This window comes from Harpia harpyja, chromosome 7 (genome assembly GCF_026419915.1).
Source record: "Harpia harpyja isolate bHarHar1 chromosome 7, bHarHar1 primary haplotype, whole genome shotgun sequence".
Taxonomy (NCBI): Eukaryota; Metazoa; Chordata; class Aves; order Accipitriformes; family Accipitridae; genus Harpia; species Harpia harpyja.
The window spans coordinates 1,500,026-1,523,510 of record NC_068946.1 but is presented as its reverse complement, the minus strand read 5'-3'; the positions used below and the strand labels follow the sequence as shown (position 1 = coordinate 1,523,510).

The 23,485-nt window shown below is 48.6% G+C and overlaps 1 protein-coding gene across 5 annotated transcripts in view; it reads right to left on the bottom strand.

Moving 5' to 3' along the window:
• Nucleotides 1-23,485, bottom strand: part of MEGF6 (multiple EGF like domains 6) — a 117,116-nt gene that overhangs the window by 12,187 nt on the left and 81,444 nt on the right. For all 5 annotated transcript variants that reach the window (XM_052792309.1, XM_052792310.1, XM_052792311.1 and 2 more), the window contains 15 exons: nt 22,284-22,421; nt 12,202-12,324; nt 11,225-11,347; nt 9,842-10,009; nt 9,434-9,565; nt 9,196-9,324; nt 7,275-7,403; nt 6,973-7,107; nt 6,477-6,611; nt 3,880-4,005; nt 2,779-2,910; nt 2,201-2,329; nt 1,645-1,776; nt 1,113-1,241; nt 376-504 (listed from right to left, as the gene is read on the bottom strand). In XM_052792309.1, the coding sequence (XP_052648269.1) occupies nt 376-504; nt 1,113-1,241; nt 1,645-1,776; nt 2,201-2,329; nt 2,779-2,910; nt 3,880-4,005; nt 6,477-6,611; nt 6,973-7,107; nt 7,275-7,403; nt 9,196-9,324; nt 9,434-9,565; nt 9,842-10,009; nt 11,225-11,347; nt 12,202-12,324; nt 22,284-22,421 (1,989 nt within the window). The remainder of the gene's footprint in view (nt 1-375; nt 505-1,112; nt 1,242-1,644; nt 1,777-2,200; nt 2,330-2,778; nt 2,911-3,879; nt 4,006-6,476; nt 6,612-6,972; nt 7,108-7,274; nt 7,404-9,195; nt 9,325-9,433; nt 9,566-9,841; nt 10,010-11,224; nt 11,348-12,201; nt 12,325-22,283; nt 22,422-23,485) is intronic.

Here is a 23,485-nt window from a genome sequence, read left to right as displayed (position 1 = left end):
CAGGTGGCTGACATCCAAACACGGACAGTGTTACTAGCTTCACCATCATTTTATCTCTTAGGGAGCTGTTTTGCCAGACGCCCAAGCCCTCTTTACAGTCAATAACAACGTGCTCCGCCAGAGACCCCCAGTCCTTCTCCGAAACCGAATAATTCTCTGATGCACAGAATTAACTTCCATGCAGAAAAAAATCACATGTGGAGAACAGACACCTAAACCTCCGGGCTCTATGACCTAGCAGCGCAAGAGACGGCGAGGGCTCCCGAGTGCCTCACGGAGGGCTGCTCCTGCCTTGCTCCATCCCATCCCATCCCATCTCATCCCATCCCCATCCCCAGCCGCAGAGGGTGGGTGCCAGGCTGCAGCAACACTTACGCTGGCCGCAGTGGGGACCTTCCCAGCCGGGGGCGCAGTGGCACTGGCCCGTTGCATGGTCACAGCGGGCACCGTTCAGGCAGTCGCAGGCTTGCCGGCACTCCAGTCCGTAAAATCCATCAGGACAGGCTGCGGAAAACAAAGGAGGAATCCCCACAAAATGCCTATACAGAGAGCTGGAAATCTCCCAGCAGAGAAGAGAGGCCTCTTGGTGGCCTCTTTCGCCAATAAAATGCCGCGCCAGTGTGACAGCCCCCTGTTAATGGCTCTCCCCCTGGCAGGGCAGCAGAATATTGGATGCGTGTCCATGACAGACATTCAAGGTGCAGGACAAAGCTGTGGGGGATTGGAAGAGCAACGGCATTAGGTTTCTGACCACCACGAGACCGAGCAGGCTGGTGGGGGAGCCAGAACCCCGCACCAGGGACCCCTTGGAGAGGCTGCTCCAAGACCCCGTGTGCAACCTGCGTACACACACGGGCGACCAAGGCAGCTGTGCATTTACTCCTTGTTTACATTGCGTTAATCTTTTTTTTTCCTAGACCTTTTCCCTTCAGAATGAAAACCAGAGACTTAGCAGCTTGTGGACACGCGGTTTTCCCCATCACCATCCCGAGGGATTCTCTCTGCTGCAACAGAATAGCAAAGCCAGACGAGGAGCGCTGACCCCGCTGGCAAGGAGACCGTGGTCCGTGGGAGCCGCTGACAGCGCTGGGTCCTCATGCGAAGGTACTTACCGTGTTCACAGAAGGTTCCTCGCCAGCCCGGGCTGCAAGTACAGGCCCCGCTGACGTGGTCACAGGCAGCCCCGTTGTCACACTGACACCGGTGCCGGCAGCTCAGCCCAAACCATCCTTCAGGGCACTCTGGCAAGCAGAAGCAAACGAGTCTGAGGAGCCTATCCTTTCCTGGCGTCCCTGGGATGCTCTGCTAAGGCAGCAGCTCAGGCTCCGAATGGCAATAACGGTATCTGGCGGCTGCTGCTCTGTAACGACCAGTGGGCTCTACCCTGCCCCTTACAGACGTGCATCCACGTCACCCAACCACCCTCAGGGCAGGGCAGGGCTGGCGACATCAGAGACAGGGCACGGGGACTGAATTTCTGTGACTGAACCGAGAAACACTGCTGGAGGAGTCTGCAGCACGGCTTCCCCGGCTCCCTCTATGGGGAGAAGGCAGAAGCCTCCTGGCCTGCCTTTCCCCCCCCCCCCCCCAAAAACAAATCTGCATCATTTGGCTCATCTTAAAGGCAAGCAGGGCAGCACTCACTCTTTTCGCAGCGGCCGCCCGTGTAGCCGGCGTCGCAGACGCACTGCCCCGTCTCCGCGCTGCAGCTCCCGTCGCTGTTGCTGCAGTTGCAGGTGTGAGCGCAGTCGGGGCCCCAGCGACCCGCATCGCAGGCTGAAACACAGGAGGGAACCGACCCTTGATGGCGTGCATGCCACTCGCTCAGCTTCTCCGGTGAGCAAAGGCGTGGGGACAGCGCTGCCTTCTCCTCGGGGTGTTATTTCCATTGACTACAGCTGCTGCCTCGGGCAGAAGGACAAACGCGGCTGTAGGTCCTCAGAAAACTCAGCGGGACAGTGAGACCGGCTGCTACATTAGCACGTATTTGACGTGAATTCATTCTGCGAGCAAGCCCGCTACAGAAAGGCGAGAGGCACCCGACGGCACTGGCAGGACAGAGCGGAGAAACCTAAAGGATTTCAGAGAGACTTCTCTGGCAGAGGCACAGCACAAAGATGGCAATGAAGGAAACGACAGCGTAGCTTCGCACAGGTCAGCGCTTTCTAGGAGCGATGGATAACAAAGAGCGGTACGATACCTCTCTGACAGTTATACCCCGTCCAGCCAGGCGCGCAGCTGCACGTCCCCGTCACGGGATGGCAATGTCCGTCGTTCCCACAGCTGCAGCTCAGCTGGCAATCTGGGCCGAACCAGCCAGGCGGACACACTGCCAACGTAGACATGGACTAACTGCAGATGGCTGCTCTAACACCGCGGCGAGGGCTGCCCTCCTGAGAGACCCGACGGGTACCGCGGCGTGTTTCTGCAGAGCCGTCACGAGCACCGACGCTCCTCCGCTGAGCGTGGGTGCTCGGCTCCGGGCTGAACGGGATGAGGGGCTTAGGGTTTCGCCTCCCTTTCTGCTGGTGCGAAAGTTACCACTGGGAAGGTAGGACTAGAGGGACTTCAGGGGAAGAACCCAGCCCGTGGCCCAAAGTTTGAGGTAGCGGAGGCGTGCACGGTGCTAAGCCCTGCTCTGGGGAGCGCGGCAGCGCCTGCTTGATAGCTGGATGCTCTGCTCTCTAGAGCAGCTACTCCAGGTCGACCTAAATAGCTCTCATTCCAGCTGGAGCCAGCCATTCAGGCGTGGGGGACCCGACGGCAGACAGCACTCACCGTCCTGGCAGCGGCTGCCGGTATAGCCGGGTGGACACAGGCAGGCTCCCGTGGCGGGATCGCAGCTGGCGTTGTTCGCACACTCAGGACATATCTCCTGGCAGCCCTGGCCCCAGCGACCGTCAGGGCAAGCTGCAGCGCGGGCAGAGAGAGAGGACACGCAAGCATTGGGATCACAGCCGAGGCGTAAAGGTGGACCATCCGTTTTCTGGTGCACGGCAATGCATCCCCTTTCTCATTTGTGTTCATGCTTCACGCAGAGCACGGACTTTTGTTTGGCGATATGTGGCTACTAGCAGGGACAACGTTGCTTGCTTTGTTTTATAAACAGCGTGTGAGCCCTGGTAAGTGCTATTCTGATCTTAGTCCAGTACTTTCATGCCAATTTTGGATTCGCATCTACTTGTGGGGAGCTACAAGGGCTCCTTGCTAGGAAATGGTGTTGCTGGCAAAGGGTCTTTGCAGCTGCTGTCACACTACTGGACAGCACGCTCGTCAGCATTCCCAGATCTGCTTTCAGTTGCAAAGGAGAAGCAAAAGGCTAAGAACTGATAAAACTGGGGCAAGAATCCTTGCTTAACTGCTCCTAAGCTGCTCCAGGGCCTGGAAAAAAGTCAGTTCGAAATGTATGGTAAGCACTGTGCATGCATGGTTTTATTGCTCAGTCAAACTATTAGGAGCAGGACATCTATATGTGACTAATATCTTCCAGCTGCTGTAATACCGTATAATCATGTAAAACATTTTAATTTAGGATTCTCTAGTTTTCCAGCAGTTAAGGAGTAATACGGTGAAAGCAACTAAAAATGCACATCAGTAACGAAAGACTCCTTTCCGATGTCAAGGACTGCAACAACCGAAAACATCTTCATCTTCTTTAGTGCGTATGTTTACTTGTACTTCACTCAGCTTCAGCCACAGAGCTAAGCTAGCTGAGGCGATCGTTTAAGACTTACCATCAAAAGCTCCATTCTTCCTAATTTTCCATGAAGGCAATTCTAATTGCACTACATGCTTCTAAAACGAATTTTAGCAAAAGAAAAACAACAGCTATACGCCTAAATCCCTACCTCGGCGCATTTGCCGCTCTTGCCTCCTCACCTTGGCCGCAGTCGTGTCCCGTCCAGCCTGGCAGGCAGAGGCACTGCCCCGTGCTCCGGTCGCAGGGCGATCCGCCGCAGGAGCAGGACCGCCGGCAGCCGGCCCCGAACTTCCCCTCCGGACACTCTGCGTCGAAAACAGCGGTGTGAAAACTGTCCCCTCCTGAGATGCCTTTCCCAAGAGCCTACCACCCGCCAGACCCCGCACCCCAAAGATGCTGCCGGCTCTGCGAGGAAAAGCCCGGCCGCGACCGGTTCCCGCGCTGCAGAGGAAGACCGCGCTCATGGGCCTGGATGTGACCGCTCCGTTATCCACGGCGGTCACCTGCAACCTCTAGCACTTCACCCCACGGCCTCGATTTGCCTCCCTGAGTATCCCATCTCTGCTGCCGCTTGCCCTTCCGACAAGGATTTCTTTGTACCAGAGCGACCGATCGCACGCCCAACAGCTGAGGCCAAACTGGTCTCCAATCTGTGAATACGATTCTGCAAAATAACCCGCTCCCTCGACGCAGGCAGCCGGGCAAACGGGTCCGGAAAGGTGGGCTTTCGCTCTGCCTCCGAGACACACCGGCTCATCCCACGGGCAGCGACCCGAGCCACCCTGCTCGCTCTGTGCCGGGGTGCAGAACACCGCGTCCACAGCCCCCAAACCCGTACCATCCCTTGACTTCTATGAGATGCTGGGGGGGCTTTTTACTGCCCCGGCTGAATGCCTCCGGAATCTGGAAGCCAGGCTTCTAAGCAGCAGCAAGGTTTGCAGCAGGTACCTCGATGTAAAGCGATAAAGAAGGAACATCCTCGCCCGCAGGAGGAGGAAGAGCTTTTCCTTCCCTCTGCTTTGAACGCCAGGGTGGTACTGCTGATACCAGAAAGCTCGGGTTGCTCTTTGTACCCCGTGACACAACTTAGCAGCCAGCTAATTACGTGCAGACTGAGGGCCTCAGGCCCACAGAGCCTTAGATCCTGTTTGAGCCTCCCAGAAGAGCTCCGTGCCCGCAGTCCTTTTTGCTCACCGAGGCCAACGTTTGGTAAGGCTTCGGCAGACGCAGACACACCAGCATTCACAAATCACGGAGGAAAAGCACACCAGCGCGTAGATTTCAAGTGACACAGTGGAGTTTTTGTTATTCCTCCTCTTTGCTAATTGATGGCAGATGTTTGTCTTCACCCTTTAATAATTTCCAGATCCGAACAACAGCCAAGAGCCTACTATTTCTATACAAATATTTGTGTTATTTCCTGTGACTCCCCCCTACAGGCTTAAGCTCCTTTCTTATTCTTTTTAAAAATATCCCCACCAAAAGCACCCAGCCCGCCGAGGCGCCGCGTGGCTCTGGAGGCAGCAGCGTCCCGCCGCGGCGGGGGGGGTCCGGGGCTGCCGGGACCCCTGCGAGGGGGCACGAGCCCTGCAAAAGCCGCTCACATCGCTCGTCCTAACGCTGCTTAGCTCTGCTAGCGCTTGCGTCGGAACTTTTTGTGAGCATCTGCAGCTTTCGTTCTGACCAACAGACCGGCTATGTTCTATCTGCTGTGGTGTTATGCAAGATAATCACATGCTAGCAGCTTAATTAGGTTAATAGCTGTAATTTCTGGGGTGGGTGTGGATGGAATGCTTGGATATACATAAGTTAGTGCAGAAAGTCCCGGGATGCTTGAATCAAAATTCAGACACTGAACACCACGAGCTTCTTAATGCAGCATGTCTTCTCTTCACGCAGCGTGTCTTCAGGTGTGGACTTCGAGAGTCCAACTACTTTTTGCATTTTCTGTTGGAACCAACCGGTTGAAGTGTGATTCAGAAGGAGACGACCTCACAACAGGGGGAGGTTGGCTTTTCAGGCGTTGATCAGCTCTGAGGCTGGCACAAGTTATTATTTTCCAAGAACTGTGTTCCTGTTTTGTAATCATCACCTTGTGCCAATGACTCACCACCCACCTTTAGGTTCACTCAAAACACCTTTGTTTGAAGAAAGTCAAGCTCTCTGAAACCCCCACTATCTCCCAGGATCTTGTGCAGTGTAGTTACCGTGCCGTCAACTGGCCCTTTATGTGAAGGGCAGAAAACTGCTCTAGGAGGCAGAAGTTTAAATCCTGACAATGTAAACAGAATACAAAATTTTCTTTTCCACTTGCAGATCAAATAGAGTTTCAGCGTGGAAAAGAGAATGGAGTGGAAAATACGATACCGTTCTGCTGGGCACCGATCGCCTGGAATTAAAAAGACATTAAAGGGGGAAAAAGATAAGTAGGTATCTATCACCTTCATCTACAAAAGCAGAGATGCCCGAGTGGCAGGAAAAAGCGAGACCTTGTTCTCCTTTTCTGCATATGACATTATGGATGAGAGCTCCTGCTCGCCGCTTTAAAGAGATGGCAGCGTTTTACAAAGACCTGCGAACGGCAGCTCTTGTGTCCCCTGAAGCCGTTTCAACTTCTCGCTCATTAGATCAACTGCAGTGGGCTCGGGGGTCTGAGAGAGCCCAGGAGGAATTCCGCAAGTCTCTTCACGTTGTTTGGTGAAGAAGTTTGTACGCGTGAGGAGGAGCCGTGAGTTTACAGCAGGCTTAGAGCTGCCTTGCAGGGCCCCTGCCTTACCTTGGTCGCAGTTCTCCCCGTGGTACCCTGGAGGACACTCTTTCCAGCACTCTCCGGTGACACGGTCACAGGACGCTTCTGGAGAGCAGCTACATTTCTTCTTGCAGCCATCCCCGTAATAGCCAGGGTCACAGCCTGTTAACAATCATAATTCAAAAGAAAGAGCATCTGGCATTACTCGATCGACCCTGGAAGAGCAGGCAGCCCCAGCTTGCGGCGACGGGCACTGACCAGCACCCTCCCCAGCCGATAGCTGGGCGCAGCAGGCTGGATGACGTCCACCATCCCCATTTACAGGCACTCCCACCCGGCTGCGCTAACTGAACGTGACCGAGTCTGATAGCAAGTTTTGCTCCTAATCTAAACAGCGAAGGGCGAGGCAGTCTCAGGCGGGTGGAAAGCGAGCCGAGCTTTTCCCCCCAGAACATTAACTAGGGGAAAAGAGGCTGCGGGAGGAGAGAGGGGGGAGCTCCATGAATGCTTCTTGGCCACTCACTCGTCTCACAGCGCTTGCCGCGGTAGCCGGGTTTGCATCGGCAGGAGCCGTCCCTCTTGTCGCAGTCCTGCGTGTTCTGCTGCACGCAGCGGCATTCTTCGGAGCAGCCGGGGCCAAACGCCCACTTGGGGCAGACTGGATGCAGAGGGAAGGAGCTGGTCAGTGACCCGCGAGGCCAAACGACAGAGAGCAAGGGACAGAAACCTTGCCACCCGGCGCTGGCCCTTCCCAGGGATGGCCTCTAGAAAGGCTGTAATCTGAGAATAACATATCTCTCGTAAAAAAGGTGAGGACACGCATACCTAAGTGGCAGTACCGTCCGTACAAGCCAGGATCGCAGAGACAGGCTCCGTAAATCCGATGGCAACGACCCCGGTTGGCACAGTTGCACTTCTTCCTGCACTGTTTCCCAAAAAATCCCTTCGGGCACCCTAGTAATAGAGAGAGATTTTGGGGGAAGATGAGCCAATTTGGGCCGGTTGGTTTTTTTTCTGGCAGACCACGGGAAAACCGTACCAAAATCAAAGCTGCATAGCAGCAGAAATGAACCTAGGCAAAGGACAAAGCTAGTGTTGAAAAGAAGGCCGGCTTGTTTTCTGACCAGAATGTGCTTGTGTCTCTACGCAATAAGGTATTGATAAGAGCGATCAGATTCCCCGCATCAGCTCAAAACCAGCTTGCTTCGGCGGTCGGCACTCCTGTCCTTGCACGGAGTGTCGCAGTGCGTTTCACTTGCTGCCACTCTGCAGCCATACGAGGTGCCCCGAGGGCACCCTCGGCTCCGCACCTCGCTCGAAACCGTAACGCTGGTCGTGCTAGAAATCTACCCTGCAGGGCTCTGAGAAGTCAAGTTTTTCATACGGGAGAAAGTAATCCATGAGGCCGTTCCCATTGATAAACAACAGCGGTATTTGCACTATTAAGGGAATAAATTACTGTTCTTTCTCTGTTATGCTAAAGACCTTAATATTAGAAGCACATGGCAGACAGACTGTGTCAGCAGAAAGCTCCGGCCAGCACTTGTCCAGGCAGCACATGCCTTCTCCCGTACGGTAAGAAGAGCAGACGGTCTAAGCAGAGGAAATGCCACCCTGGGACAACAGATCAGTTCTTCATTGTTTATTTTAATCTCACCTTCCTGTTTTTTCTCTGTACCCCTCAATCACCTCCTTCCTACAGAAAGAAAAGGTCGGGGTATCTCTTGCATTCATTTACATTCTGCTTCGGTCTCCTCCTTCAGTAATACTTCCCAGATGCTCCTAACCGTTTGTCTGAAGTCATTTGGTCTGCATCTCCTATTGTCTCACTCTTTCTATGTTCTTAGATTATGTCCCCCAGATTTTAACTCTTTGGGAGCGAGAAACAAATACCAACAGCAACTGGCACCTCCTTTGGGTACTTTGGGTAACTACTGTTGTCACAACTTTTCAATGCTTTGGTTTTTCTTCAGCGGAAAATACCTCCACGGTTCTATAAAGTTACCACTGAACATCTGTTTTTGACATTCTTTTCTATGTCCGCCACTGAATGTCCAGTGAAATAGAGATGGCAGCCCATGGTCATTGCTGAGTAGCGAACAGGGACTGCAAAGGTCTTCCAGTGCAAAGAGAAGGCATGCTACCTGGAGCACTCTTTTGTGGGTGAAGAATCCCCTCTACCACCTTTTCCTTATTAAAATGGCATTTTTGCACGCAAGACTAGGTGACCCACCGAGTCAGATGGAGCAGGGATGTGTTAGAGCCGCCCGCGCTGGGATGGGTCGACAAAAGAGTTGAAAGATGCTTTCAGTGAACAGCTACAAAGGGGCCAGTGTAAGGTGTTCTGTGGAAAACATTTTAAGGCTTCAGGGAAGCACAACTGGAACATCAAAGAGTGGCATCAGAGATGGCTGTAATAGCCCTCTATCAAGTTACGACAAATGCTCTACTAATGCGCTGAGAGAAACAGAAATGAGCTACCTCCGCAGGCTGGGGACCATCACTCGCAACTGGCAGCTCAGGAATATTGCTACTTCCTTAGAGCAAAACGTTTTAGGGAGAAAAGAAACCTGCAAGGGAGGCCCAGGGTTCGGCGCTCAATTTCGAAGCCCGGCAGAGATGCCGTCCTGCCTTTTCGCAGTGAGGCGAGACAGCCCGCACGCCGGCGGGTCCCCGCGCCTTGCCGAGGGCTGCGGCGAGAAGGAAAGGGATCGCGGAGCGGGCGACGGGAGAGCCGCGGGCTTACCGTCTTGGCAGAGCTCGCCGGCCACCCCGGGCGGGCAGCGGCAGGCACCCGTGGCGGGGTCGCAGGTGCCGCCGTTCTGGCAGCGGCAGGTCAGGCTGCAATTCCTCCCGAAGGTGCCGACCGGGCAGGCTGGGGGGAGAAAGAGAGGCAAAGCTCAGCCGGCTGCCGCAGCCCCGCGCGCGGCCCGCAGCGAGGGCGAGAAGAGCTTTCTCGCCCGCTGCCCTCCGGCATCACTCACTCTGGTTGCAGAGGATGCCGGTCCAGCCGGCCGGACACTCGCAGCCCGTCTCCTCCGCGTCGCACGTGGCTCCGTTTTGGCAGTCCTCGCAGGTCAGGCTGCAGTCGGGGCCGAACGTGTGCTCCAGGCAGACTGCAACGGGAAGCGCTGCGGGTGAGAAGCCTTCCCCAAGGCTGCCTCGGCATCTCGGAGAGTTTGGGCAGAGCAACCCCCCCCCCCCCCCCACCGTGTGCAGGCTGCGGCAAAGCTAAACGCATCTGCGCCCTAACACGGGTTCTGTGCGCATAGGAAAGGTACTCGACAAGTCTTGCGGGTGCGTGCACCGAACACGAATAAACCAGCACGTGTGATTAATTTTGAAGACTTCCAAGCAAAGCGTGCCATTTACCAGTGCTGCGAAATGCCCACCAAATTTTTCTGAAAGTGTGTGCTCTCCTCTTGCTTCCATCTCTTCCTCCTCTTCTTCATAGTCATCATTAAAGAGCTGGGTAAATTCATCTCGCAGGATTGCAACGTGAGGGATCGGGCGGATAACGGGGCGCCGACCATCCAGAGCTTCCACAGGGTCCTCTATAGCTAGGGAAGTAGTCACGGAGATGACAACGTCAAAGTGGGAAAAGAGATAAGATCTCTAAGAGGTGAACAGTAGGACAGAACCTGTGTAATAAGAAAGGGAAACCAGAAACATCTGGACAGGGTTGCTGCATCTGATTTGGCATGCTTTGCACCACTGCTCGCTCTCTATATTGACACCTCTAAAATTTTTGCAACTTGTTTGCTTGTTCGTTTTGGCTAGAATGGGCACGGGCCAGCTAAATGACTTCAAAATCGATGGGAGAAGCTTTGACCTTAACCTTGACACACAGCCCTGGCTTCTCGGGTAACTGAGGTCACACTCACCCCATCACCTTTGCCCTGCCGTTTTTCTGACCAGAGCCACTCGGCTTCTTTGAGTTCTCAGGGAAGTTAATTCTTTTGTGGAAAATTAAACCGGACTGCCCATCTAACAAAAGTAAGCAATGCATTTCGGCTTGGTTCTCCTTTTGGAAAAAGTATCTATCATCAGCTACAGGTTTCCTTCCCTTGCAGGGCAGGCAAGGGTTAAATGCCAGCAATCAAGCTAAGCAGAGCCACACTTGGGAGCCAGGGCAGGGGCTGTAGACCCTACAAAAGCCACCCCCCGGAAGAAGCTCAGCAGTTTGGCCAGAGCTTGGAGGTACTCAGTGCTGCTCTTCTGGGTCCAGACCTCGGAAAGCCTTTCCAGGGACCCAGGTGATGCTGCTGGGGGTCGTTAGATGAAGCGAGTGGGGCGTTGGCTGCCCTACTAAGCGAGTAAGTCGGGTGATAGTGCGTTTGGTGGTGGGATACAGACACTACTGCTTAAAAAAGAGAAATCTATTATTTCTTGTAAGGAAAAACTGTAGAGGCTGGTGACTGTGGAAAGGGTTCTGGTTCTTTGGTTAATGTGTAGTCACCACTACAGACTGTCCTAGGTGTACCTGTGCCAAAATCCCCTATGCTCCTTTGGGAAGTGCTGTGCAATGTGGCTGAAATAGGACCGGTCCTGTCAGGGGAAAGCTTTCCACTGGTGGTGTGAGTCGTTTCCCCTGCTAATAGCACTAAGTGCTGTGAAAAAGCTGGAAAAGGTGGTGTGCAGGGCTAATGAGCTCCAGCCTGTGCTGGTCCTGGCTGGTCTGGGTTCCGTGCAGGGGAGGCTATGCTGGGGGGGAGCAGGGCAGAGGGACGGGCAGCCCGCCGCTCACCCCTGCGGTGCCCAGGCGTTGCACTTACGGATACAGCTCCTTCGGTCGTCATCCAGTTTGTATCCAATCTCACAGCCACACTGGAAAGACCCTAGCTGGTTCTGGCACGTGTGTTCGCATCCACCGTTACGTGAAGAGCACTCGTCCACATCTAGAAAGCATGGGATACTCTGGTGTAATGGGAGCATGCCCTCTGTACAGGACAGGGGCCCAGATATGTTTCTGTCCACAGATCAGCAAGTAGGCTGATGGCATCCTCTCTGCTAGTGACGTGAAGCCATCTGACTCTTAAAAACTGAGTGACACTACCCAAGTGATTCAGGGAGCCCTGGCTTTCCAAATACTGTGTGCTGGGCTCGAGTTCACATCTGTCACTGATTGTGTACAAAGAAAGAGGTGGGCAAGCTTGAGGTTTCACCTGTGAAGTGTTATCGGAGAGCTTTGGTAGTGAGAACAACTCATTAGGAGGAAAAAAAGCCCCACCTTCTTTGTGCTAAGAAGGTGACTCATCAGAGCTCACAGGAGAACTGGTATGAGCTGGGAGAAACTGGAGGCAATGCTTGGCTCTTCACAACCAGGTAGGACCATTTCTTGTTCTCTTTATTAAAAGCTTGTGTTAGTCACTGCCTTAGCTCTATTTTATACAGGCGCTTTTCTTTGCCTGTATCTCTTGGGTGAAAATGATGGGCAATGTTGGCCTCTGGGGTTGAACATGAAATGACTTCTGTGAACTACTGGAGTCAGACCTGGACCAACTCATTTTGAGTTATCCCAATTTGATATCAGTGTGTTCAAAAGCCCCGTTGCTACTCTTCGGTTGTGCTGGACTAGTGTGTGGGTTAGAATAGCTGAGTTGTCTTCACACTAAGCAGACTGAGGTTGACAAAATACAAAAACCAGAGCTAGAGGAACCCGTTCCATATGCGTCTCTTGCCGTGCTGCAAGGCTGAGGACTGCAGCGTCGCTGGCTTACTTGCGGGACTCCAACTAGATGTTTCTGCTTACCGTCACACCCACAGCCATCTGTGCCGAGCCTGTATCCAGCATAGCAGGCACACTCGTAGCCTCCAGGATAATTGTAACAGTCTTGCTGACAACAGTGAGACCCACTGTCACATTCATTGATATCTAAATGAAAAACAAAGGGCGCTGGATGTTAGTATGCATCTAGCTTTGCAGTGGTGACAGTACTTGCTAAAATTGCTCTGTGACCGGTTCTGGTAGGCTTTTACTGATCTGACTGCCAAATGCTGAGCTAGCATTCTTGTTTTCCTCTTGAAATGAGTGAGCTTTATGTTAACAGATCATCCTTGGCAATGTGCTCCCCAGCCAAGGGGGGAATCCTGAATCCTAGAGGCCTGTGGGAAGTTAACTGTGATTTTTTTTCAGTTCAAGATTGCTCTTAAATGTTTTGTGTGCTTACAAATAGGGGTGATTCCGACCATAACACTGACCTCTGTTCCCTGATTTACCCTGTTGCAAACACTGATGTCAAGTTCAGAGATGGTTGAGAACTGCACAGTTCCTTCAAGCTATCTCAGAGTGAAGTCTCTGAAGGATGGATCTAGATAACCTGGAGAAAGCAGAGCTCCTGGGGCTTTAAATTTCAAGCCCCTTGTATTTATGGGACTCCATTTGCCCACTGTGAAGTGGAATTACTGCAGTGCCCAGGTAGTAGTGGGGTTGGTGAAGCATCCCCCTACCACCAGAGGAGGCTGGACCGAGGAGGGGTCTGGTAGGAAAACAGATAGCACTGCTGGGCCATAGAAAGTGTACTGGGCTTTGTAGTATGCAAAGGAATAATGTTCTTTCAGAGTAGACTTCAGTTCAGGTCCTGGCTTTTTTGCTCCTGTGTTGCGATGCTGTATGTGATGCAGGATGTTTTTCTGAGTACAATGGTCTTGCTGTTTCTTTGCCCGATCGTTTGCTGATCAGTGGTGGATGGGGGTTCTGTACGTTGCAAAATGTGTGAGAAATTGCTTTTGGATGGCCTTGCAGTTTCTGAAGAAGATAAGGACTTTAGCCCTTTTAGGTAACTTAGCTTAGAAGTATCCACATGGATTATGTCAAAATGTAAGCATAGATAATAGAAGCACTAACGAGCATTCTTTAGGATAAGATGTATCAAACATGCAGAAGATCACACTGCACAGAATCATCCGAGAAGGGTCAAGTAGCGGACCAGTGAGGAAGACTATGGAAGACCACCAGAGGACTCCTGAAGACCACCAGAGACCTTCAATGCGCATGCATAAAGGACATTTGCATATGCTAATAGTTTCCCGGAAAACTAATGAATATGTATAACATTTCTCGGAAATCTAGTGAGTATGTATGTAGAACATGTACTTAACCTGGACAATTAGGACCGACGGTGTGCACGATAGGTGGAGCGATCCCCCGTACACCCAGTGCTGCAATAGAGAATGCCTGCTTTCTAAAACTCCAAAATCGAGTCTTAGAGAATTTCTTCGACCAGCTTTTTCGGTATCAGTTTTGGCACCCAAGATGGGACTCTGCTTCTGAACCTCGACAGATCCTGGGATCACAGGAACCTCAGCCGGCACTGGGATTTCTCGGGAGGGACCTTGATCCCCGGACTGAAGAGCTCGAAGCAAGAACTACACTTTGTGAGTAAGGCGTTCTTTTGGGGGTTTTGGTATTGGTATCTATCTGTAAGTCACAGGCGTTCGATCGTGCAAGATATACGTGGGGAAAGGACCCTACGGAAAAGGGATATGTCTCCCTAATTGGATATGAAAAGGATATGAATCCTTTATAGGTACCTATTTCTTGGACTAATGACTGTAACTGCTATTGTGTATCTATGCTTGATTGTTTTAGTAGTGATTTTATTTATAGTTATATTAAGTTGTTGTAAAAAGGTCAGTATTCTGTGTATAGTGTAAATAGTGTAATTAAGTTTGTATACAATGGGGGCTGGAAGGTCCACTGGTGGAGTAATAAAGAAATCACCTTTGGGGTGTATTTTGCAACATTGGAAACAAATTGCTGGATCCCCAGGAGGATCGGTTAAAAAATCTAATTTGGTGAAGTATTGTAACCAATGGTGGCCTCTTTATAAATTGGGAAGCGGGGAAAAATGGCCAGTAAATGGAACATTGAATTATAATACATTGTTACAATTGATGTTGTTTCTGAGAAGGGAAAAGAAATGGGATGAAGTGATGTATGTAGATAAGTTTTTCATGTTGCGTCAGCACCCTGAGTGGCAAAAGGAACGTGGATTTAATTTAGCTCCTTCTGATCCTTTTGTGTTGGCATTGGAAAAGGACCAGAATAAGCGTAATGGGAAAACTTTGAAAAGATGTTGTTCAGCCTGTAGCATTGGACGGAGGTGTTTAAAATTAACTCAGGAGGAAACGGAGGAGGATTTAGAAATGCTGGTGGCACCAGGGTTAAGGACTTTAAGACAGGAGGAGATGGAAGGTCGGGAGGAAAGGTCTGAAGAGGGAAAGGGTGACTGTGTGATTGAGGGAACGGGGCGGACTCCGGTAGCTGGTCGAACGAGAAGTAGACAGCCAGCCTTGCAGGCTCTGCTGAGACAGGCTGTGGGAAATGATGGATCAGTTACAGTAAAGGTTCCTTTTTCAACATCAGATTTAAATAATTGGAAAGTTGCCGCAGGAAGTTATCGGGATGATCCAGAGAAGGTGGCAAGTGCTTTTGAAACGATGATTAGAACTCAGAATCCAGATTGGCAGGATATCGAAGCTATTTTACAAGTGGTGTTTGATAGTACAGAGAGAGACATGATACGGAGAGCTGTAAGAATGCATCTCCAAGCACAAATAGCTTCAGGAACTTTACGAGGACAAATGGAAGATCATTTTCCCTCTGTGGATCCTAAGTGGGATCCCCATGACCCAGATAACAAAGAGATGATAGCCCGATATCGGAGATTGGTATTATTCAGAATTCAAAATGCAACTCTGAAGGCTATAAACTGGTCTAAATTGTATGAAATTAAACAGGACAAAGAGGAGTCACCAACTGATTTTCTAAACAGATTAAAAGCAGCAGCTTGGAAATATACTACTTTAGATATCGAATCCGAGGAAGGGAAAGGCCAGTTAGCCACCCTATTTATTGGGCAATCATATGATGATATTCAGAGGAAATTGCAAAAATTGCAGGGGGCAGAAGCTAGGGATATTGGGAGAATGTTGGATATTGCTTGGATGGTATATAGAAATAGAGATCAACAGAGAGAGAGGAAATGCAAAGTTAACAGCAGCCCTTGAGAATATACAGGTATATCAAAAGGGAATGAGGGGGATTTCCAGAGGAAATATGAGAGGGAATGTACGTGGAAGGGGTAGAGGATGCGGACTGTCGAATCCAACTGTCGGGCAGAATCAGTGTGCATATTGTAAGAAAGAAGGACATTGGAAGAGAGAGTGCCCAGCTTTATTAGAAAAAAAAGAAAGGAGGGTACCGATAGTACCCTTAGAGGAGGAAGACTGAAGAAGACCAGAGCACTCTTCCCCAGCAGAGCCTCTGGTTATAATTAAGCTGGGGAATGAGGAAGCAGAATGTTTAATAGATATAGGGGCAACATATTTGGTTTTAAACACTAAAAACCATGAATTAGGAACTGACATGGTGAAAGTTATTGGTGCGACAGGAAAAGCAGAACAAAGGCCATTCTTTAAACCCTTAAAATTTAAAATTGGGAAGCAATGGGTCATTCACGAGTTTCTTTACTTACCAGGTCCACTGAAACCCCTGACAGGTCGGGATTTATTAGAAAAATTAGAAGCAGAAATAAAATTCAAAGAAGGGGAAATAAAAGTTTTAATACCAGAAACTAAATATATCCAGGCTTCGGTGTTTCTGTTACAGGAAGACAGACAAGGAAGCAAAGATAGCCCTAAAGAAGTGGAGGAGGTGGTAATTCCCTTTGTTTGGGCTGGAGAAATACCCAGGAAATCTAAAAGAGCTGAACCTGTGAGAATAGGTCTAAAACCAGAATCGACACCGGTAAGACTGAAGCAATACCCTATAAAAGTTGAGGCTAAGTTGGGGTTGTTACCATTAATACAAAAATTTCTGAAATATGGGTTACTGAGAGAATGTGAGCCTAAGTATAATACTCCAATTCTGCCAGTGAAAAAGGCAGATGGGAAAGCACATAGATTAGTTTAGGATTTAAGATCTATCAATCAGATGGCACAAGATACATGGATTTGCAACTACTGGATGTATACCTTGTTGATAAGCTTGACAGAAAAACAAGAATGGTTTACAGCATTAGACTTAAAAGATGCCTTTTTCTGCATCCTGGTTGCACCAGAGAGCCAAGAAATATTTGCTTTTGAATGGGAAAATCCTGAAACGGGGCGAAAGACTCAAACCTGGACTGTGTTACCACAAGGATTTAAGAATAGCCCCACCATTTTTGGAAATCAACTTGCTAAAGAACTTGAAATCTGGCGAGTGGAAAATAGAGAAGGTGGTGTACTACAGTATGTGGATGATATTTTGCTGGCGGGGGAAACCTGAGAAGAATCTTTGAAGCTGACAGCAAGCCTTTTGAATTTTCTCGGAATGAGTGGTTACAGAGTATCACGAGAAAAGGCTCAAATAGCTCAAGAAACTGTAATGTATCTGGGGTTCGAAACTTTTAAAGGACATTGGCAGTTATCGACAGAAAAAAAAAAAGAAGCCATCTGTCGCCTCCCAGAACCAGCTACCCTCTGAGAATTACGAACCTATCTCGGGATGACAAAGTGGTGCCGTTTATGGATTGATGAATATGGACTGATGGTAAGACCATTGCCTGAAATGTTGAAAGCTTCTACAGATACCTGTTTAGAAGGGACTGAAGAGGGAAGAAATACTTTTAGAAATCTCAAACAAGCACTACTGAAGGCACCGGCATTGGCATTGCCAAATTTAGAGAAGCCTTTTGATGAGCTGTTTGTTCATGAAAAACGAGGAATAGCACTGGGAGTGCTTACCCAGCTGCTTGGAACTTTATGCCGAGCGGCGGTGTACTTTTCCAAACAATTGGATACCATAAGCCGGGGATGGCCTGGATATTTGAAAACTGTGGCTGCTACTGTAATTTTAATACAAGAATCACGGAAGTTTACCCTGGGTCAGAAGATTACAGTAGATGTACCACACATGGCGATTACAGTATTGGAACAAAAAGGGGAACACTGGTTGGCCCCAAGCCAAATGATACAGTATCAAGTGGTCCTGTTAGACCAAGATGATACACAGCTCAAAACAATATTGAATCGTGCTCCATTTTTGTCAACGGAACAGATAAAAGAGGGGGAGCAGAAATTAGAACATAACTGCTTACAGACTATAGAAGAAGCACATGCCAGTAGGCCAGACCTTAAGGACACCCCCTTAAGTAACCCAGACTTGGAACTATATACTGACGGAAGTAGTTTTGTCACAAATGGAAGACGCATGTCTGGGTGTGCAGTAACCACTATAACTGAAGTTATGGAAGCAAATGCCCTATCATCGAAGGCGTCACCGCAGAAAGCCGAACTAATTGCCCTGACAAGAGCACTGGACTTAAGTAAAGGAAAACGCGTAAATATATGGACAGATTCAAAATACGCATTTGGGGTGATTCACGTTCAAACTTTTAACTACACAAGGCACAACCATAAAACATAAAGAAGAAATTTTTAAACTCTTGGAAAGTGTTCAAGCACCTGCTGAAGTGGCTGTGATGTATTGTAAGGCTCATCAACCTGGATCAACAGATCAACATCGGGGAAATAGATCAGCCGACTGGGCTGCAAAAAGGGCTGCAGAAAAAGGCACACAAGCAGAAGCTTTTGCAATAACCCCAGAGTGAAAGATAATATTACCAGAAAAACCAGTGTATGACAAACAAGATTTGAAATCGATTGAAAACTTGAAGGCAGAAAAACGAGAGGGTGGATGGGCAGTAACACCCTTAGGCCTCGTAGTAGTTCCTTACGCTCTCATAAATGAGATAGTAAGGAAAGAACACTACTCTGTTCATTGGGGAACTGAAAACTTGTTAAAACACTTGCAGAAATCAATTATTAGTAGAAATACGGTGGAAAGTATACGATCTGTGACTGAGAGGTGTGAAGTGTGTTGTAGGAATAATCCAAAAATGCAAAACAAGATACATTTTGGAAAAAAATAACGGAAGGTAAAACACCTGCTGAGTATTGGCAAGTTGACTTTACTGAACTACCTAGAAAAAGAGGGATGAAATGTCTGTTGGTTTTAGCAGATACATATACCGGATGGCCAGAAGCTTTTCCCTGCCGTACCAATAAAGCCTGAGAAGTCGTCAAGGTTTTGTTAAAAGAAATAATTCCCAGGTTTGGAATACCTATAGGAATGTCATCAGACAGAGGTCCCCATTTTGTGGCAAAGATAGTTACAGAGCTATCTAAAATATTGAATGTAACTTGGGACTTACATACTCCATATAGGCCACAAGCTAGTGGAAAAGTTGAAAGAATGAACTATACCCTTAAGACACACATAAGTAAACTGTGTCAAACTTCTATGGATTGGATACAGACTCTGTCTTTGGCCTTATTGAGAATTAGAGTACAGCCCAGAGGTAGACAGCGTTTGAGCCCTTATGAACTCTTATATGGAAGACCATCTCAGACTCCTGGATTGCCAGGAGAAATGAGAATACAAGGGGAAAGTGATGTAATTCATTATTTAATCACCTTGGGAAGAGTATTGCAAGAACTAAATAAGTATGTGGTGACAAATAAATCTTTGAATCTTGATTTGCCGGCTCACCCATTTCAACCTGGAGATTGGGTCTACCTCAAATCTTGGACATCGGAGCCACTACAGGAGAAGTGGAAAGGACCATATCAAATTTTATCAACCACATACATGGCAGTAAAATTGAAGGGAAAGGGCCCTTGGATACATTATTCAAGAATTAAGGCGGCAGCTCCTCAACGGAAAGTGGAACAAGAAACGCTACTGAGGTTGAAATTAGTTAAGAGTTAAAGGTAAAATGTGGTGGTTATATGTTTTTCTTTGTTTCGGTTTGATGTTCACAGGGAGTCTGGGTATTTGGGATATGAACCTACACTTGAAACTAATTGGAGCAATAACGAAAACCATTAACCGGTCAGATTGCTGGGCTTGTTCCCAACTCCCTGAGCACACAGAAAAGGGTGCAAATTTAGTGGGAATACCGATCCCCTTCAACACATCCTGGAATAATTTGTGAATAGGACTGAAATTTACCCAGGAAAACAAAACTGATCTCCAAGTATGGGATGTGTGTGATCCAAATGTTTCTGAAGTTAAATGTCTAATGACAAAACCCTTAGAATTGACAACAATGCCATGGGTCACTACCCTTATTGTGGTTGAGCTATACAGATGCAAGGATGAAATTCACTGCCTGGATATTAGAACATTCCTAAGGGAAATGGATGGTACTGGCTATGTGGGAAAAAGGCTCGAAAGGCCCTGCCTCCTAACTGGTCGGGAACATGCGCTTTGGGAGTAATAATCCCTAATATTACAGTAATCAGGATTTTGGGAAACCAGAATGGATGGGTAAGGACACTTTTGAGACGGCTCAGGAGAGCACCTAATGCTATTGCTGATCATCCTACAGGATTTCATAGCTTCGTCCGATGGTTTCTACCTTGGTTAGGAGTCGGTGAGTTAGAAAAGACATTAGTGAATATTTTGGCAGTGATTGAGCAAATTGAAAACTACACTGTAGATGCCATTTGAGCTTTACAACTTGAAATTTCTAGTTTATTGAAAATGGTTCTTCAAAATAGAACAGCACTGGATATGCTTTTAGCCTCTCAGGGAGGGGTTTGTATGGTCATAAATACCAGCTGTTGTGTTTATGTAGATCAATCAGGAAAGATTGCTACAGATCTGAATGAAATTTGGAAACAAAGCCAACAGATACATAGAGTGGCTATGTACGATACATCTTGGGGATTTGGGGAAATTTGGAATAAATTGACTTCTTGGCTTCCCAATTTAGGATGGTTAAAACAATTATTTGTGGGATTAATTACTTGATGACTCTAGGGATATTTGTTTGTATATTTTTCAAATGTTTTCTTTGGTGTTATTGGAGTTCAGCTGAAACATGTAGTGACTGGAAAAGAAACGAGATTAGACATGAAGTAGAAACAGGAAAATATTTAACTTGAACCCTTGAAACGGATGGACTATAAATTATACAGAAATGAGTTTTAGTACATATATATTGAGGACTGTAACAGGTAAGCTACAAGTCCTCAAAAGAAAAGGAGGGATGGATGCAGGATGTTTTTCTGAGTACAATGGCCTTGCTGTTTCTTTGCCCGATCGTTTGCTGATCAGTGGTGGATGGGGGTTCTGTACGTTGCAAAATGTGTGAGAAATTGCTTTTGGATGGCCTTGCAGTTTCTGAAGAAGATAAGGACTTTAGCCCTTTTAGGTAACTTAGCTTAGAAGTATCCATATGAATTATGCCAAAATGTAGGCATAGATAATAGAAGCACTAACGAGCATTCTTTAGGATAAGATGTATCAAACATGCAGAAGATCACACTGCACAGAATCATCCGAGAAGGGTCAAGTAGCGGACCAGTGAGGAAGACTATGGAAGACCACCAGAGGACTCCTGAAGACCACCAGAGACCTTCAATGCGCCTGCGTAAAGGACATTTGCATACGCTAATAGTTTCCCGGAAAACTAATGAATATGTATAACATTTCTCGGAAATCTAGTGAGTATGTATGTAGAACATGTACTTAACCTGGACAATTAGGCCTGATGGTGTGCACTATAGGTGGAGCGATCCCCCATGCACCCAGCGCTGCAATAAAGAATGCCTGCTTTCTAAAACTCCAAAATCGAGTCTTAGAGAGTTTCTTTGACCAGCTTTTCGGTATCAGTTCCTTCAAGCTATCTCAGAGTGAAGTCTCTGAAGGATGGATCTAGATAACCTGGAGAAAGCAGAGCTCCTGGGGCTTTAAATTTCAAGCCCCTTGTATTTATGATGGGACTCCATTTGCCCACTGTGAAGTGGAATTACTGCAGTGCCCAGGTAGTAGTGGGGTTGGTGAAGCATCCCCCTACCACCAGAGGAGGCTGGACCGAGGAGGGGTCTGGTAGGAAAACAGATAGCACTGCTGGGCCATAGAAAGTGTACTGGGCTTTGTAGTATGCAAAGGAATAATGTTCTTTCAGAGTAGACTTCAGTTCAGGTCCTGGCTTTTTTGCTCCTGTGTTGCGATGCTCCTACATCATACAGATGTATGGAGACAGCTCCTGCTGCTTCCTCAGAGCCATGGGGGAAAGCAAAGTTCCTGGGGGTTTTGCATTGCTCTCCTGGCAGAGGAATCCCCCCCCCCCCGCCCAAGCAACTGTGGGTGCCCGTGGCAGCCTGTTAAGGAGTGTATCTGTTCCCAACAGATGTCCTGGACAGACGTGCTCTTTGAAAACTGCAGGAAGAAGGTGGTACTGAACAAAGAAGAAACAAATTCAAGAATTATTTCCTGAGCAAAGTGAACTGCAACTCTGCACTGCATGGAGATATGTAAGTACTGTTTTGCATCACTAAACACTGTTACTCTTTGCTAGCAACCTCCTGTTTGCTGGGTTTACAGAAAGAGAAGTCTGTAGGTGTAAGTAAGTGCCTCAATGCATAGCCCCTCCAACTAACCTGCAGGAAGGACACCAGGATTTCTCACAGCTTTGGACTGCCCGAAGGATGGAAACACCCACCCAGCCTCGCTGTGCGAGCCTGAGCCACAGCCCCACTGTGAACGCAGGACAAAACCACAGCCTGACACGCTGGTGCAGCAAATGTCTGGCTAGTGAGCACCACGGTGGGTTTCTGCTGCAAGGTTATTTGCTGCAAGGGGCTCAGAGTAATGCAGTATGAGGTGCATGCCTCAACTTCATCGCATTTACAGAGCTCGAGGTGTTTTGCATCTGTTTCTAGCCTTGTTAACCTGTTTGTAGTGCATATACAGAGAGTAGCTAACGTACGGAGATCCCCACTGTTACTTGAGGTGTGCTTGTAAAAACGAGGTATGTGCTTTTCCCCTTGCCTTACCAGTGCACGTCTTCTGGTCCTCTTCAAGCCGATAACCAAAATTACAGGTACAGACCGGGCCGGAGCTGGTGTGGTGGCACGTATGGGAACAGCCACCGTTGTTGGCTTCACAACTATTCACAATCTCCATTTCTATCCCTGGAAAAGGCACACGGGTTAGGCTCCTGCAGTGTGCGCTGCACCCCTGTACATACTGGCCGGGCTCCGGCAGGCACCCACACCACAGGTCCCAGCCAAGCTCCTTGCGTGCGCATTTTTGCGTGCGCAGCCATGCCGAGGAGAACAGTGATGCACAGTGGGGAAAGGATGGAAATAGTTTTGCGCAGAGGCTGCTGCCGGGCTGGGAAGTGATGTATAAAAATAAATGGATGGATCCCAGGCAACGCCCCACGTAGCCTCTTAGGGACAGACTTGTGGAGCAGGCTCCGGACAGCCTCTGAGACGAACCAGACGGCAGACAAAACTGTTCCCGTTCCTACACAAGCTGCGGGATGTGCTGCCGACCAAAATTTGGCTTGGTCTTTGTGAGTATGGAGCTGTTCTGATGCCAGCTAGAAATGGGAGCAGCAGACTACAGCTAACTACGGAAACATCCAGATGCCTACAGCTAGAAGCGTTAGTTACTGATATGTCAAAAATGGTGGCACAAATGTCAGGAGCAGCCATGTATCATCTTAGCTTGGCAAAGTTTATGTAAACTTGTCTAATTAATTCAGCTTTCTTAAACTAAAAGGAACTTGTACCACGGAGCTTTGACTCAGCCCTGAACCGCAGGAAAACCATTTTCTGCCTTTAAGAACATTTTTGAGTTTTTAGTGTGTTTGGACCCAAGGAGGATGAAAGAAGAGAGGAGCTTGATGCTTCCCAGCGGATCAGTGTGTGTCAACACCAAAAGCTGAGCCATGATGGAAGACCATCTTCCAGATTTCACAAGATTAATATAGTCCCTCTGTCTTTCCTCTTATTAATGCAAGAATAACCAGGGGTTTTGTCCTGGTTTCAGCTGGGATAGAGTTGATTGATTGTCTTCCAAGTAGCTGGTACAGTGCTATGTTTTGAGTTCAGTATGCGAAGAATGTTGAGAGTTGATTGATTGTCTTCCAAGTAGCTGGTACAGTGCTATGTTTTGAGTTCAGTATGCGAAGAATGTTGATAACACTGATGTCTTCAGCTGTTGCTCAGTAGTGTTTAGACTAATGTCA